At 39.2% G+C, this 14,789-nt stretch overlaps 1 protein-coding gene across 2 annotated transcripts in view; it reads left to right on the top strand.

Moving 5' to 3' along the window:
• PSMD14 (proteasome 26S subunit, non-ATPase 14) overlaps window positions 1-7,538 on the top strand; it is a 66,951-nt gene extending 59,413 nt beyond the window's left edge. For both annotated transcript variants that reach the window (XM_089519895.1, XM_089519896.1), the window contains exons 11-12: window positions 568-630; window positions 6,998-7,538. In XM_089519895.1, coding sequence (XP_089376021.1) covers window positions 568-630; window positions 6,998-7,096 — 162 coding nt within the window. In that variant the 3' untranslated portion in view covers window positions 7,097-7,538. The remainder of the gene's footprint in view (window positions 1-567; window positions 631-6,997) is intronic.
• The last annotated feature ends 7,251 nt before the right edge of the window (window positions 7,539-14,789 follow it).

The following is a 14,789-nucleotide window of genomic DNA, read 5'->3' as shown; positions in this document are numbered from 1 at the left end:
ACTTTAAGAACTATTTCTTAGCTGAAAACGTTAGGGAATGATTTGAATACAATCAAGTATCATTGTATAAAACTCCTGTACTCAAAGATGATGTCACTAATCTGGTAGGCTAGGAACAGAAAATAATAGTCTCAACTGAAGTAGACTCATTGAATTAATGAGGATTGGGGAATGAACACTAGGTAAATGATTCCCTTCGGTGGGTCTATTCTAGTTTGGAGTAATATTTGAATCTAGGTTTACATTTCTTTATGTGGTTCTGTGAAGAATCGTGTTCATTGTTAGTGCTATCTTAATAACCACACTCCACAGAACACTTGCAGCTGCCGCGAAAACACTTTCTTGAGAAGGGAAACATGCAGCTTGGCTGTTGACCTGATATGTTATGACTCAGTGTCATTGCTAAATCAATGAAGTTAGCTTCCTTCTTAATTAGATATGTAGTCCTTAAAATAATGCTATAGTTTTGCTTTCAGTTGTACAAAATCATGTCGTCTTTAAAGGAAATATGTGTCTGTTGAATTAATAAGATCTCAGGTGCTAAGATTTTCTGCATTTCCTTCACAGGCTGTTGAGGAAGAAGATAAGATGACACCTGAACAGCTGGCAATAAAAAATGTTGGCAAGCAGGTGAGGTGTAATGAATTATACTGACATGAAGTAACATGCTTTGTGTGTCTTGTTTAGTCACATGGTGGTGATTTTTTCTTTCTCCTTAACTCCTGATAAATAGTGCATTTATTTCCAATGATATGAATTATTTCAAGTCTTCAACGTCAACAGTGGACATAAAATTGCCGTTTGGCATCTGCCAGTGTTTTTATCTGCTACATTCTTGCTACAGTTGACATTTTGGCATTGTTTAAGGCTGCTTGGACAGAAAAGCCAACAGAACAAGATATAGGTATCTTTACCATCAACAATATTGATGCTTATTATTAGCACACCAAACCAGTAAATAACCTTTGGATAATAAGGCAGTAAATTGAGATCATTTCTGTGACTGTAAAGATCTTGGCCTGGATCCAAAAGAACTCCTCAAATAGTTCCAGGTGCCCAGCAGAGCGTAGGATATCTCTTCTGAGCTAAAGAGCATAGCTGATGGGATATTCTTGCTGTGGTCACTTAAAGCTACAGGGAACATCTTTATTGCAAGTTAGCAGTTCTCCCTGGAAGTAAGAACTAATGTAGCTTAACATAGAGGGTGGCTAAGACTGAGCTGCAAGTCAGGAAATCCATTATTTAAATCACAGTTTAAATGTGAACTTACTAGTTGGCAACTAACCCTCTGCCTTAGTTCGTCTCCTCACCATAATACAGGGTTGGTAATGCTGATCACCTTACCAGAGTAGTTGTTGCAGGGATGATACTCTTTCAGTAATTAAAATGCTATGCAAACAGTAAATATTGAATGCCATTATTCTTTCCAGTCCCAAGCATGATTACTGGAAAGGAATGTCTGTTGATGTCCAGACGTTCAGAACTATTTGAAAATTAATTTTAGCCAATCCAGTAGGGCAATTATGATGAAGGAGGCTATTAAAGAATATAATATTCCACAGTATGCTTGTATGGTTTTTAAGGCATTTTTAAAAAAAACTTGAGAAGAAAGTGATAGCATTTATTTTACTACTGTACTAAATGAGTATGAGACACATAATTTAGGGTTGCTTTTTATATTAGTTGTTAGTTTTACTTTCCTTCTGTCATTGAAATAGTGTAGAGGCTAACTAATTCCTGTGTGGTAACCCACCTTGTTAAAATTCTGGCCTTGTTAAGTAGGACTCACTGAGTGCTTGAGAAAAATGAAGCTGAAGAAGTACAGTGGGGCAAAAAAGTATTTAGTCAGCCACCAATTGTGCAAGTTCTCCCACTTAAAAAGATGAGAAAGGCCTGTAATTGATATCATAGGTAGACCTCAACTATGAGAGACAAAATGAGAAAACAAATCCAGACAATCACATTGTCTGATTTGGAAAGAATTTATTTGCAAATTATGGTGGGAAATAAGTATTTGGTCACCGACATACAAGCAAGATTTCTGGCTCTCACAGACCTGTAAACTTCTTATTTAAGAGGCTCCTCTGTCCTCCCATTACCTGTATTAATGGCACCTGTTTGAACCCATTATCAGTATAAAAGACCCCTGTCCACAACCTCAAACAGTCACACTCCAAACTCCACTATAGTGAAGACCAAAGAGCTGTCGAAGGACACCAGAAACAAAATTGTAGACCTGCACCAGGCTGGGAAGACTGAATCTGCAATGGGCGAGCAACTTGGTGTGAAGAAATCAACTGTGGGAGCAATAATTAGAAAATGGAAGACATAAAAGGCGAATGATAATTGCCCTTGATCTGGGGCTCCACACAAGAGCTCACCCCGTGGGGTCAAAATGATCACAAGAACGGTGAGCAAACATTCCAGAACCACACGGGGGGACCTACCGAATGACCTGCGAAGAGCTGGGACCAACGTAACAAAGGCTACCATCAGTAACACACTATGCCACCAGGGACTCAGATCCTGCAGTGCCAGACTTGTCCCCCTGCTTAAGCCAGTACATGTCCAGGCCCGTCTGAAGTTTGCTAGAGAGCATTTGGATGATCCAGAAGAGGATTGGGAGAATGTCATATGGTCAGATGAAACCAAAGTAGATCTGTTTGGTAGAAACACAACTCGTCATGTTTGGAGGAGAGAGAATGCTGAGTTGCATCCAAAGAACGCCATACCTACTGTGAAGCATGGAGGTGGCAACATCATGCTTTGGGGCTGTTTCTCTGCAAAGGGACCAGGACGTGTACAGGAAAGAATGAATGGGGCCATGTATCATGAGATTTTGAGTGCAAACCTCCTTCCATCAGCAAGGGCATTGAAGATGAAACGTGGCTGGATCTTTCAGCATGACAATGATCCCAAACACACTGCCCGAGCAACGAAGGAGTGGCTTCATAAGAAGCATTTCAAGGTCCTGGAGTGGTCTAGCCAGTCTCCAGATCTCAACCCCATAGAAAACCTTTAGAGGGAGTCGAAAGTCCGTGTTGCCCAGCGACAGCCCCAAAACATCACTGCTCTAGAAGAGAGCTGCATGGAGGAATGGGCCAACATACCAGCAACAGTGTGTGCCAACCTTCTGAAGACTTACTGGAAACGTTTGACCTCTGTCATTACCAACAAAGGATATATAACAAAGTATTGAGATGAACTTTTGATATTGACCAAATACTTATTTTCCACCATAATTTGCAAATAAATTATTTCCAAATCAGATAATGTGATTGTCTGGATTTGTTTTCTCATTTTGTCTCTCATAGTTGAGGTCTACCTATGATGTCAATTACAGGCCTCTGTCATCTTTTTAAGTGGGAGAACTTGCACAAATGGTGGCTGACTAAATACTTTTTTGCCCCACTGTATGTACCCATTATATTTTTTATCCTGCTTGAAGCATTTGGGATATGTTGAGCCTCTCCTGAAAGTTACACCCAAGACCTTGGAGGAGCAGAATTGGAGCTAAGAAGTGTGCTTGTTCTGGCTATGTAGTATTCTAGAAAAACGAAATTTCAGAAAATATATTAAATATACAGTTTCCTTGTTTGCCAAGTTTTCATTAGAAAGTAAAACTAAGTGTGTTGATAAGCATCTTTCCTTGGTCATTGATGGAGCCACATTAAGTGATCCAGAACTGGACAGAGATAAATGCTAATTTGGTAGCAAGCAATGCAGTTCTTTTACATTCAAACTGGAAATTTTCTAATAAGAGCATGTTTGCATTGCTTCAGGTTTTTCTATTTCAGTATGTTTTCCTGACTGTGTTTTATGGTTTGTTTTCATTTATTTAATTGGAAAGCACTTTTGTTTTGAGTGAGGATATCTTAAAATAACATGGGAAGAAGTCCCAGTTCCATTGGAAGCAAATGGCAATGCTCCCATTGATTTCAATGGAGCCCAGATTTCATTAATGAATTTGATAAATTAATAAGAAAAAAATGCAGTGTCATGATGATAGTATAATAATATAGTATAATAACTGGGTATTAATTTGAAGGGCACGACATACCCAGATAATTTAAATAGTTGTTTTTATTTAGGATAATGTGTGTAATGTTGAAATAATATTGAGAATTACTATGCAGTTCTGTATTCAGTCACAGTCTTTATTCTCAGTGGGACTACTCTGAAGTAAGTCCTGTTGAATTCACAAGGCTTACTCCTAAAGATGTGAGTATATGGTTATGGTTGAAGACCTAAAGTGAACAGTCCATACTCCTGACACCATTTCACTCAGCAATTGGGAAGAAGAGTGTTGGTTTCGTAGACTTTGCTACTCAGCTGATTGGCAGGTAAAAAGGAGTGGAGCTGCAAGAAAAGTTAAACAAGTTTCACAGCTCTTTCCCACCAATCTGCTGAGTAAAACAGAGATGTAAGAGAAAGGAGAAGTTTAACCGTCTTTTCCCTTCCCTTCTGATTTGATAAAAGTAGTCCCATCCTTTCATCCTATGATGAGGGGAACATTTGGCAGTGCAGAAGGCGATGTTTGTTGGAATTACATGTGGAGAGAAGGACAGTAGCATCCAATATCCACACAACTGTGATACTTTTATTGGCCAACCAAAATACCACAAATGCATGATGTACTTTGTGCATTTTGTCTGGCCAGTAAAGGTAACGCTATTGTGTGGATTTTGGATGTTACTGTGCTTCACTGTATGGTCAGCATGGCTATGTTTTGTGGGAGGAAAGGGTTAAATATCCCCTCCTTCTGCAAACCTGATGAATGGGTATAAGGAATGAGGCAGTTGGGCAGCAACCAGACAACTGACTGCCCACTCCCCCCATCAGCGTTACAGTTTGGCCAATATGAGTAAGAGCTGAATTACATTCAACACAAATGCATTTAACTCTGCCCGTAGCAGTTTTTGTGTGCTTTTTAATGAAAATAGTCTGAAGCTTTAACAAAGTCTGTCACAGAGTTTCTTTCTCTTCTCCCATACAGGTACTAAATGACTTGGAGCATATGATTTTGAGTGGGGAAACATTAGGAAGGGGAAATGTTAAAGAGCCTGTTATCTACCTCTCCCTTTCCGCCAAATACTTATTCCACTCTTGAACCATTCTCCATACAGCTTGGGAACAAAGAGAAAATTGTGTCGTTTAAGTTAAAACTTGTGGGTCGCTTAACCCTAAGCTAATGATTCATAATAATTGTTGTTCTTTAGGTGTTTAGCCTCTTTTTTAAATTTCAACTCTCACAGAGCATACATATTACAACTAATTAAAATACAAAGTGCATGATCAGACCCTAAAAATAATATTTAATACATCAACAAGTAAAATAACAGATAGTATGTAACACTTAAAATAGCAGCTGTAACTGAGAAATCCTTAATTGGAAGCACAGTTCATTGAACAAATCAAAAGTAGACTGGAATAAATAAGTCTTTAAAAAGTTCCTGAAGGTCTTTAGAGAGGAAAGTCATTTAATAATATGGATGCACTTTCTAGGGGAAGACGCTCGGAGATAAGGGGCAAAAGCCTGTCTCTGGTAGTGACAAATCTTAACTCTTGCTTGCGAACCAGAGAACAGGATTGCTGGCAGTCTTTCATATAACATGATCCTTGGCCGTGTACAACTTTTTAAAAGTTATTTCTAGCATCCAAAAGTGGGCTCAGAACCAAACAAGCAGCTAATTTGGAAGAGATTTAACATGAAGTATACACCTGACTCATATAAGCATTTTGACTGTTGCATTCTATAGCTGTTGTAATTTTCAGTTTATCTTTAATGGGAGTTTGATAAAGTGCATCTAACTAGTAATGAAATCTGGTGTATGTCTTATGAGCAATCTTGACCCTGAGAAAGTAGCTTCTGCCTCAGCTGAGCTCAGTTTATATAACATCACAATTGAAGATGCTATTGACTATAGGCACACTGATCCCGTGCAGTGAACATCCACAGACTAGTTGTCTTTGTAAATCCCAGCTGCATATTGGGTACAGGCAAGATCAGCATGAGGAACATTCTCTAAAATAGCAAGTATTGTGCTAACTGGTAGATGTCATAACTCTTCACTACTACATCTGATCTAATGCAACCACCATAGAGTGGTTGTGGAACTGTCCTTAAATTTGTGTAGAGTGAAATAGTTCCATGTTTGAAAAGAGTGGAGGGAAACTGCTATCTGTGGACAGGTTTTAATGGCTGCCTTTTAAAGGCAGTTGGAGGAGTACAAAAGCCAAAGTATTATAGCTGTAAGCTAGTCTGAATGGCACAAAACAGTTGTAGGCAGAGATTATTTTGTTCTCAGAATCTGATATGCATTCCAAGAACCTCTTGGTCAAGGCAGGTTCTCCTTCCATTTGGGTCCTTTGCACATAGACAGCTGAGCATATCACTGTAAGGAAGGAGAAAGTCATTGCAAATGTGGGTACTGTCATGTGACTAAGTGCCATCCTGTAAAGATTCCCCACCAAACTCAGGCTCTTGGTGAAAAATGACACATATTTCTGTCATATGGTTTAGTCCTGAATTTACTCCAAATGGCATATTCATGTCAGTATCTGAGGCACCAATTAGCCAAATGGAACACCATATTACCCCAAACATACTCAAACTCTGATTTTGGGAGTTAAGCAGAGTCAGGCCTGATTGTGAGATCATCAAGTAATATTGGTTTTCTGGGTAGAAAAGAATCCTGCCAGAAATCCTGGATTGCCTGTCAGTTGACAATACTGGAATTGATGAACTAGTGATTTTTCTCAGTATAAAGGCGTTCCCTATGTTTCCAGCTGTAGACATTATGCAGCCACTGTCAGTAGAAGAGTTGGACTAAGATGTGTTTGACTGAAAAATGCATCAAATAGCTTGCATAATAGAATTTCAACATTTAATTGCTCATTGACTGCATCAGTTCTACCATCGAATAGAAACTTAGAACTGTTTGCAAATGTGATTTCTGTTAATGTCTACAAATAACATCTTCTACTTATATTTTAGGACCCCAAACGCCATTTAGAAGAACACGTGGATGTGCTGATGACTTCTAACATTGTCCAGTGTTTAGCAGCAATGTTGGATACTGTTGTATTTAAATAATGACTTACTCATAAACGCTGTTTCTTGTCTATAATCATCCATTGTTTAAAGCACCAAAACTAAGATATATTTGGATGTCAAAGACATCTGGCATCATTTACAGTCTAAGAGCATCACTCTAACACCTTTTCCTCTCTTGTGCAATTACTTTGGAGATTTCTTTTTAATGTCACGGTCTTTGCCTATTCCTGAGCAATTCAAGGACTGAATTATAAAATGTGTTGTGTTTCCATTTTAATATTTCAAAGTTAATTGGCTGTACATTATACATTGGTTATTGCTTTGTAGTTTTTTGTTTGTTTGTTTTTGTTTTTGTTTTTTTAAAGTATGTTAACCTATGTAATGTTCTGTTGGGGTTCATGAATTGGGAAAGGGTTGTTGACAATGCTTTACCAACTGTAACAATTAGGGGGAAAATATTTCAATAAGTTGATGAAAAGTAGACCTGTGGCATGGATGTGATTTTTGCAAAGTGTTCCTCTGTGAGTAAGATGCATAAGACACACACTCTTTCTCCCATTCATTTGTATGTGTGTGTGTATGCCTTCAAGTCACCTGTCAACTTATGGTGACCTCGTGAATTTCATAGGGTTTTTCTTAGGCAAGGAATACTCAGGTGGTTTTGCCAGGATCGTCCTCTGAAATATAACCTACAGTACCTGGTATTTGTTGAAAGTTTCCCATCCAAGTACTAACCAGAGCTGACCCTGCTGAGTTTCCAAGATCAGATGGGATCTGTTTCCTTTATGAGATTTACGCCTGCTCATTCATTCAGTAGGAATATCAGACTTTGTCTGTCTGTCTTTTTTTTTAATACCTAGGTTCAGCCTTGAAATGCAAGAGGGAATTCTAGAATCCTTTCAAAAGTGAGCAAGCACTTCTTTAAAAAATGAATATGGAATTTTCTTTCATTGCTTCTAGGATTATAACTTTTCAAATCAAAGGGATTGCAGCTTCCAGGCAGGCTTGAGCGTGTCGTTGCAGCCTGTAACCACTGAACCCGATTCTTCACATAATGACCACTTAAACATTTGCATAAGAGAAGATGGAAACAAGATAGAGCTACAGCTGCATCAAGTAGTTTGATGAACATCTTCTGAAGTGTACCAGTCTCATTTGATAGTTTAGTCTGATAGTTTAAAGTAATGATTGGTGTGGTCATAATTGATATGGTCATGATAAAATTGAGCAATAGTTTCAGGGAGGTAGCAGGAGATTCCTGTTGTGATCAAATCTATACTCCCTCATGGAATCTGGATGAAGGAGTAGATAATTTGAGAGAACCATCCCAGATTATCAAAACCTCAGTTAACTGATTTTACTAAAATATTTATGAGAATGTGGTAATTTAATCATGAAGCTGTTTTCAGGTTCCAGGATGAGTGCTCTTAAGTTACCATATTCCACAACTTCTCCGTCAAGCATGGAATTCCATACCTCTAGAACTTCATCTTTTGGTCGTCTTTTCATTAAAAAAAATCCACCCACCCCTTCTTGTTCATAGGGCTGCAAATAACCTTCAAAATATTTGGGGAATGTGTTGCACAATCTAAGAAAACTCAGAAAAGGTTTAGTCTGTGATCCAGTAAACTATCATAAAATACAGAAATTCTTTGTCCACATGTTCTGTAAATGAATGTTTTAATTATATACAGACAACATCAGATCACAAACATACCATAAAAGGTATCTTTTTGGTTAAATTGTCATGTTTTTAAAAGCCCTGATTTTTTTTAAAAAAAACTTACTGTAATAAAACTTAATACGAAATAAAAAGTATGCAATAAGCGAACTATCATGACCCATTCTAGAGAATGTGAATGAAAACAATATTTTTGAATTAAGTTTTTGAAATTGAATAAAGGAAGCCCAGTTACTAATAAATTTAAAATCCAATTTGTCTATTTTCTTTCACTCCTTTATAACGTGAATGTTTAGCTATTGCAGCATATTTTACATCTAATATCCACTGTTTTAAATCAGACACCTTTTTCTATATGTAGCATGCAAACTTCTAGAGGCAGCTATCATATAGCTTGCTAGTGGAGGCTGTGTATTTTATGCTGAGTATCAAAAAATAAGTTATAATTAAATCTAACAGAATAACCCAACATTTCCTCCTAGCAGAGAAATTTGTTTTTCAGTTTAGGTTAAATCTTACATTTGGTAAAGAAAATCTCATAACCTAGATGAGGTCTAAGCAGGGCTTCCAGTAGTCATCATAAGAGAATTCACTGTCCTGTATTTTTCCCTACCATCCTGTATTCCCCCACACACACATTACCTTGATTAGTAGAATCTATGTAAAATAAATATGTAAAACTTTCATAATTTATGCTGCTGCAGAATTTGGGGTTAGCTGTGATTTTTGGGGGCAGGGTAGCATTCTTACAGGATGTAAAGGCTTTTTTAATATATTATCTGCACAGCGGCAAAGGTTATTCAGATCCAGTGTCTCTTCTTTCTGTTTCAGTGTAGGATATTGAGTTTTGCCTGTGGAGAAGAAAAGAAGGAAACCAACACAGTGACAGCCCATGTCTTGTATGTGTTTCTTCTTTTCTTTGGAGCTATAGGTTGCTCTGAGTCAATACTTGCAGTCCTTAACTATAGCACACACCAGCTTCTGAAAATGATTTTTGCATTTTCACTTTGGAAGAAGAGAACAGAAGATTAGGTTAATATTAGGCATAAACTGCTCTGGGTTCATCTGTCCTGCAGAAGGAAATTTATTATTAATCCTGAACTGGAAGTATGTGCATCTTCTAATTTTAGTGCCTTGGCCTGATTTTGGCAGTTGGATATTGCTGTTGCCATTTCCAAGACATCTTTAGTTGGCACCTATGTCCTTGGAAAACGTTTGTCAAAGATGTGATCTTTCATACTGCCAAATTCCTTATGAAAAAAAGGATACACATGTTGCACAACTTCACTGCACAGCTTGGGTGTCAATGCCCCACTTAATGCACCCATTGCTAACCTTACTGTCAAGTTGCTGCTTCTGTTTATCTTGTAACTTCACTTTGGACAAAGAGGGCCAGTCAAGTAAATTAATGCTGTAATATTTCAATAGTAGTGTCATCTGTTCCCTGCCCAGTCTTAGGAATAATAATAATAATAATAATAATAATAATAATAATAATAATAATAAATTTATATTTCCCTGCCTCTCCCTACAGATCGAGGCGGGGTTACAACCCGATAAAAGCATACAAAATACAATATCAATATCCAATACAATACATCATCTCAATGATAATAATATCAAAACTAATTTATCATAGTACAGAGTTTTATAGCAGTGGAATTACACAGAATCATCATTAAAAACTAAAGGATGGGTCTTAAACAGGGTCAGATGGATAGGCCTGCCGGAAGAGCTCCATCTTGACTGCCTTAAAAGCGTCCAAGGTGGTAGTGAGACAGATCTCTTCTGGCAGGCCATTCCATAATTTAGAGGCAGCGGCGGTAAAAGTTCTTTGGGAAGTCGTAGTTAATCTAGTCATTTGTATTTCTAGTAGATTCTTCCCGGATGTGTTAAGAGTGTGGGGCGGATTATATAGGGAGAGGTGTTCCCTCAAGTAACTCGGGCCCAAGCCATATAAGGGCTTTAATGAAGGTCTTAATGGAATACAGATAACTGGTGTCTATCTGGAAATCTTGTCAGTACCATAATTAAAAATGAGAAGCTAAAAATCTAAAATCAAATAGCTAGTTCCTTCATGCTCCTAATTTTTAGTCCTCAATCACAGTTCTTCCCTTTAGAATGTTTTTGCCTACATGAGCCCCAATTTGTTGCATCTACACAATGAAAGACCTAAGAGGAAAGTATGTCAAATGACATTTTGAGCTGTAAACCGGGATGCCAAGAAAGGACAACATGCATGCAGCTCTCATTCCACATCTTTACAGCAGAACAGATCATTGATTTTACCGATGCAGATTGTTCAGAAAGGTCTTGGAGGACATTGACATGACCTTTCCAGGAACTGGCAGCAGATGACTTGGGTATGGCTGTTCTGTGCTGCTGAAAGTGGTGGTCCATGGATCCATGCTTCCAGGAGAGAGAAGTAGTTACAGCCAATGGCCACAGATATTATGCCAGTATCTGGGAGACAACAACAACAAATTTCTCCTGCCATCTCCTCCACTTGCATCCCCATCCAACCTTCTAATGCTATCATTTTCTGTGCTACAGCAAGAACTATCTTTAATGCTTGGCTTAAATCAGGACTATGGTCCAAAACACACTGCAGAAATAAACCAGTTTGAGACCACTTTAACTGCCCTGGCTCAATGCTAGGAAATTCTGGGAACTGTAGTTTTGTGAGACATTTAGCCTCTGCCAGAGAGCTCTGGTGCCACAACAAACTACAATTCCCAGGATTCCCTTGTGCTGAGCCAGGGAAGTTAAAGCAGTCTCAAACTGGATTATTTCTGCAGTGTGTTTTGGAGCTATGTTGCAAAGGTAATACTTCAGAATTTGCCTAGCAGATCTGAATCTTTACCACCTGGGGCCAATTTCTACACAAATAGAAGGCAGCCTGGGTATAATCCAATGGTTAAATTCAACTAGCATAGACCCACTGAGTGAAGGTACTTACATAAGTGTTGACTTACCAAATGACCATTGGGTTCACTGAATTTACTCCAGTTGGAGTTAACAATTGAATTTAGGCTGAAATGAATTTGAAAATGTTTCCAGTATTTGCATTAGAACTGTTTTCAAGATAAGATTAACAGGCCACATGTCATTAAGACTCAGCAAATCGGGGCTGGTCTGATCCAGTGTCTTCTTACAACATACAGGCCTGTTCCGCACGGGCCTTTGCAGTGCCCTGTCACGTGCTAGGGGTTGGCCGAGGACCTAGCGTCCATACCGGCCTCACCCCTAGCACGTGACGGGGGCATAAAAATGGCCGCACCCTATACACACGGGCACAGCCATTTTTATGTGCTGGACACTTAGCGTCCACACGTAGCGTTGCAAAAATGGCACGTCGAGTGCGCCATTGGCGCTTCGTCATGTCATTTCCATGATGCAAGAAGAAGCGCCATTTTGGAACTTCTTTTTAGCTGTGCCGGGAAGCCTCGCGGTTTGGCCGCTGGGGCTTCTCGGCACAGCTAATGACAGCGCAGGCAGAGCGCCGCTTTTCGGCGCTCTGTAACGTGCCACAGTTACCATGCTGATTAGGTCTGGTGGAAATTGTACTCCAAAACATCTGGAGGAGTTTAGGGACAGTGATTTCATAAACAGTAATGTGCTCTTCAGATATTTCAGAGATAATCTTGTGTGAAAGGCTGCTGTGTGGAAGAGGGAGCTGATTTATTTTCTGTTGGTTTAGACTACAGGATTAGAACCAATAGGTGGCCTTTGCAATAAATTATATTTTCACTAAAATCTTGGAAGAAACTTCCTAACAGTTGTTTAATGATAGAACAGACTGTGGGGTGGTGGATGGTCTATACTGGCAATATTTTAGCAGAGGCTGTAAGGTCATCTACTGGGGATGTTGGCTATTGGGGCTCACCCATTAGGGATTGTTTGGCCACATTTTCCACTGCAGAACTTGTTTTCAGCAGACACTTGGATCAGATTGGGGTGTGCAAAGCCCATACACGACCACAGTTCCCACCATTGGCTAGGGCTGATGGGAGCTGCAGTAAAGAGCCACTCTGAGCTCTTCCCTGGACTAGGCGATGCTCAGGGTACTCCCTGTCTCTGATCCATGGATGTATTAGATACGCTGCTGTTCTAAGAAGGATGTCATAGTAAGTACTGCCAAGTTGCCTTTGATAATGACTGCCTTTTGGGTCATAGAAGCAGAACAGAATAGTGCTATTACTCTAGAAGATTAATCAAAACATTCTTCTTTTGTGAATGTTCAGTGCTCATTAAATATTAATTTTAAAAATGTACAACTGTGATGGGGTAGTCATCAGTAAGAGGGCATTTGAAGAGAAAACAGATTCTAGCTTTGAATCAGAGGATCCAAACATGTTTATGTACCTCATTCTCTCATGTACCTCAGAACATTACTGACTTAATACTGTTTATACTCAAATACTAATAGGGCGATGGATGATTCTCAATCTATTCTGAACGATGACATCTCCCTCTCATCAGCACACTTACTTAAAAACAGCAGCCAACACACTGATCAGAAATTAGACAAATCCAGATGCCAACTGTGTCCCATATCTGTTCTAGCAATACTACTGGGATGTCCCTTCAAGTTGTTTCTGACTTACAGTGGCCATACAACAGGGTTTTCTTTGCAAGATTTGTTCAGAGAAAGTCTTTCATTGCCTTCCTTTGAGACTAAGAGGGCATCCAATGGGGTTTACATGACCAAGTCAGGATTCGAATCCTGGTCTTTCAGAGTCCTACACAACATTCAAACTATAGTTTCACACTGTCTCTAGGTGACCCTATAAGACTCATGGAATTGACAACACTTGCAAGTTCGTACTTCTGCTCATCCTCCAATGTGAAATGTGCCACTAATTGCAACGTTCTGTGTGGTGCAGTGATTTGAGTGCTGGACTACAACTGGAAATCATGGCTCAGTTACCTGCTCAAGCATAAAAACTCACTGGGTAACCTTGAGAAAATCACACTCTCTCGGCCTCAGAAGATGGCAGTGGCAAACCCCCGCTGAAGAAACTTGCCAAGAACACGCTACAATAGGGTCACCTTAGGATCGCCATAAGTTGCAAATGACTTGAAGTCACACAACAACAAAATACAGGATAAGCAAACCACTCTCTACACCAGGTGTAGGGAAAATTTGGCCTGCAGGCAGCCCCAAACTCCTTTTGAGCATCTTTTTAGTCCTCCCTTAACACCCCTGGAAGATAGATTTTTAAAATGATCCCCCAAAATTCCATGAAACAAGGAGTAAAAACAGTTGAAAATTGCAGCAGTAGTGCTCCTTTCACCCTTCCGGTTCCCTGCGTGAAAACATGAAGCTGAAAAAATGCACCCAGATGTTGCATCATATCACTTCCTGTGATGTAGTGCAGCAGTGTAATGCAACCCACCAGAGGTTTGGGGAGGGATGATGATGCCCTGCTCTCCACAGTTGGCCACCTTCTGATGTCTAAAAAGACAGAAAACACAAGGAAAAAGAAATGGCAATGGGGCTAGGGATTAAGTCCAGCAAATGCTGGCAGCTTTTCTCTTCTTCAAAGGCCAAAGCAATGATAGTTGTAATGGAAGGAGGGCCTTATTTTAGATGGAAACACGGCATGGCATGGTGGTGCTATGCCTGGCTGATGTTCTCTCCCTCAAAAGCCAGAGCAATAATAATTTGGAAGAGGAAGAGGAAATGGACTTGGAAGTGTTTGCATCTCAGTCTAGATTATAAGCAAAAACGTTTTTCCCCCTCTGAAAGAATTCTGATCTTGTGACATTTGCATGTGCATCCCTAAGTGCTATCTGTTTTCACTGTGTAACACATTAAAATGTGTTAGAGAACAGATGACAATGACTTTGCATATGAGTTAGGCATACATAAATTCCTTGAAAATCAATGAGATCAAGGCTACAATCCTAAATGCTCTTAAAAGGAAGTAAGTCCTGTTGGAATCAATGGCATTTATTTGTTTATATAAAATATGTTTAAAACCCATTCTAGGCTGTATTACCCTGATGGAGCAGTTTAGAGGACCCCCCCCCAATTTTTTTAATGAA

Source organism: Sceloporus occidentalis, unplaced genomic scaffold, assembly GCF_023333645.1.
Source record: "Sceloporus occidentalis isolate IW3139 unplaced genomic scaffold, rSceOcc1.0.p SCAF_4, whole genome shotgun sequence".
NCBI classification, from domain to species: domain Eukaryota; kingdom Metazoa; phylum Chordata; class Lepidosauria; order Squamata; family Phrynosomatidae; genus Sceloporus; species Sceloporus occidentalis.
This window is presented reverse-complemented; position numbering and strand designations above follow the sequence as displayed.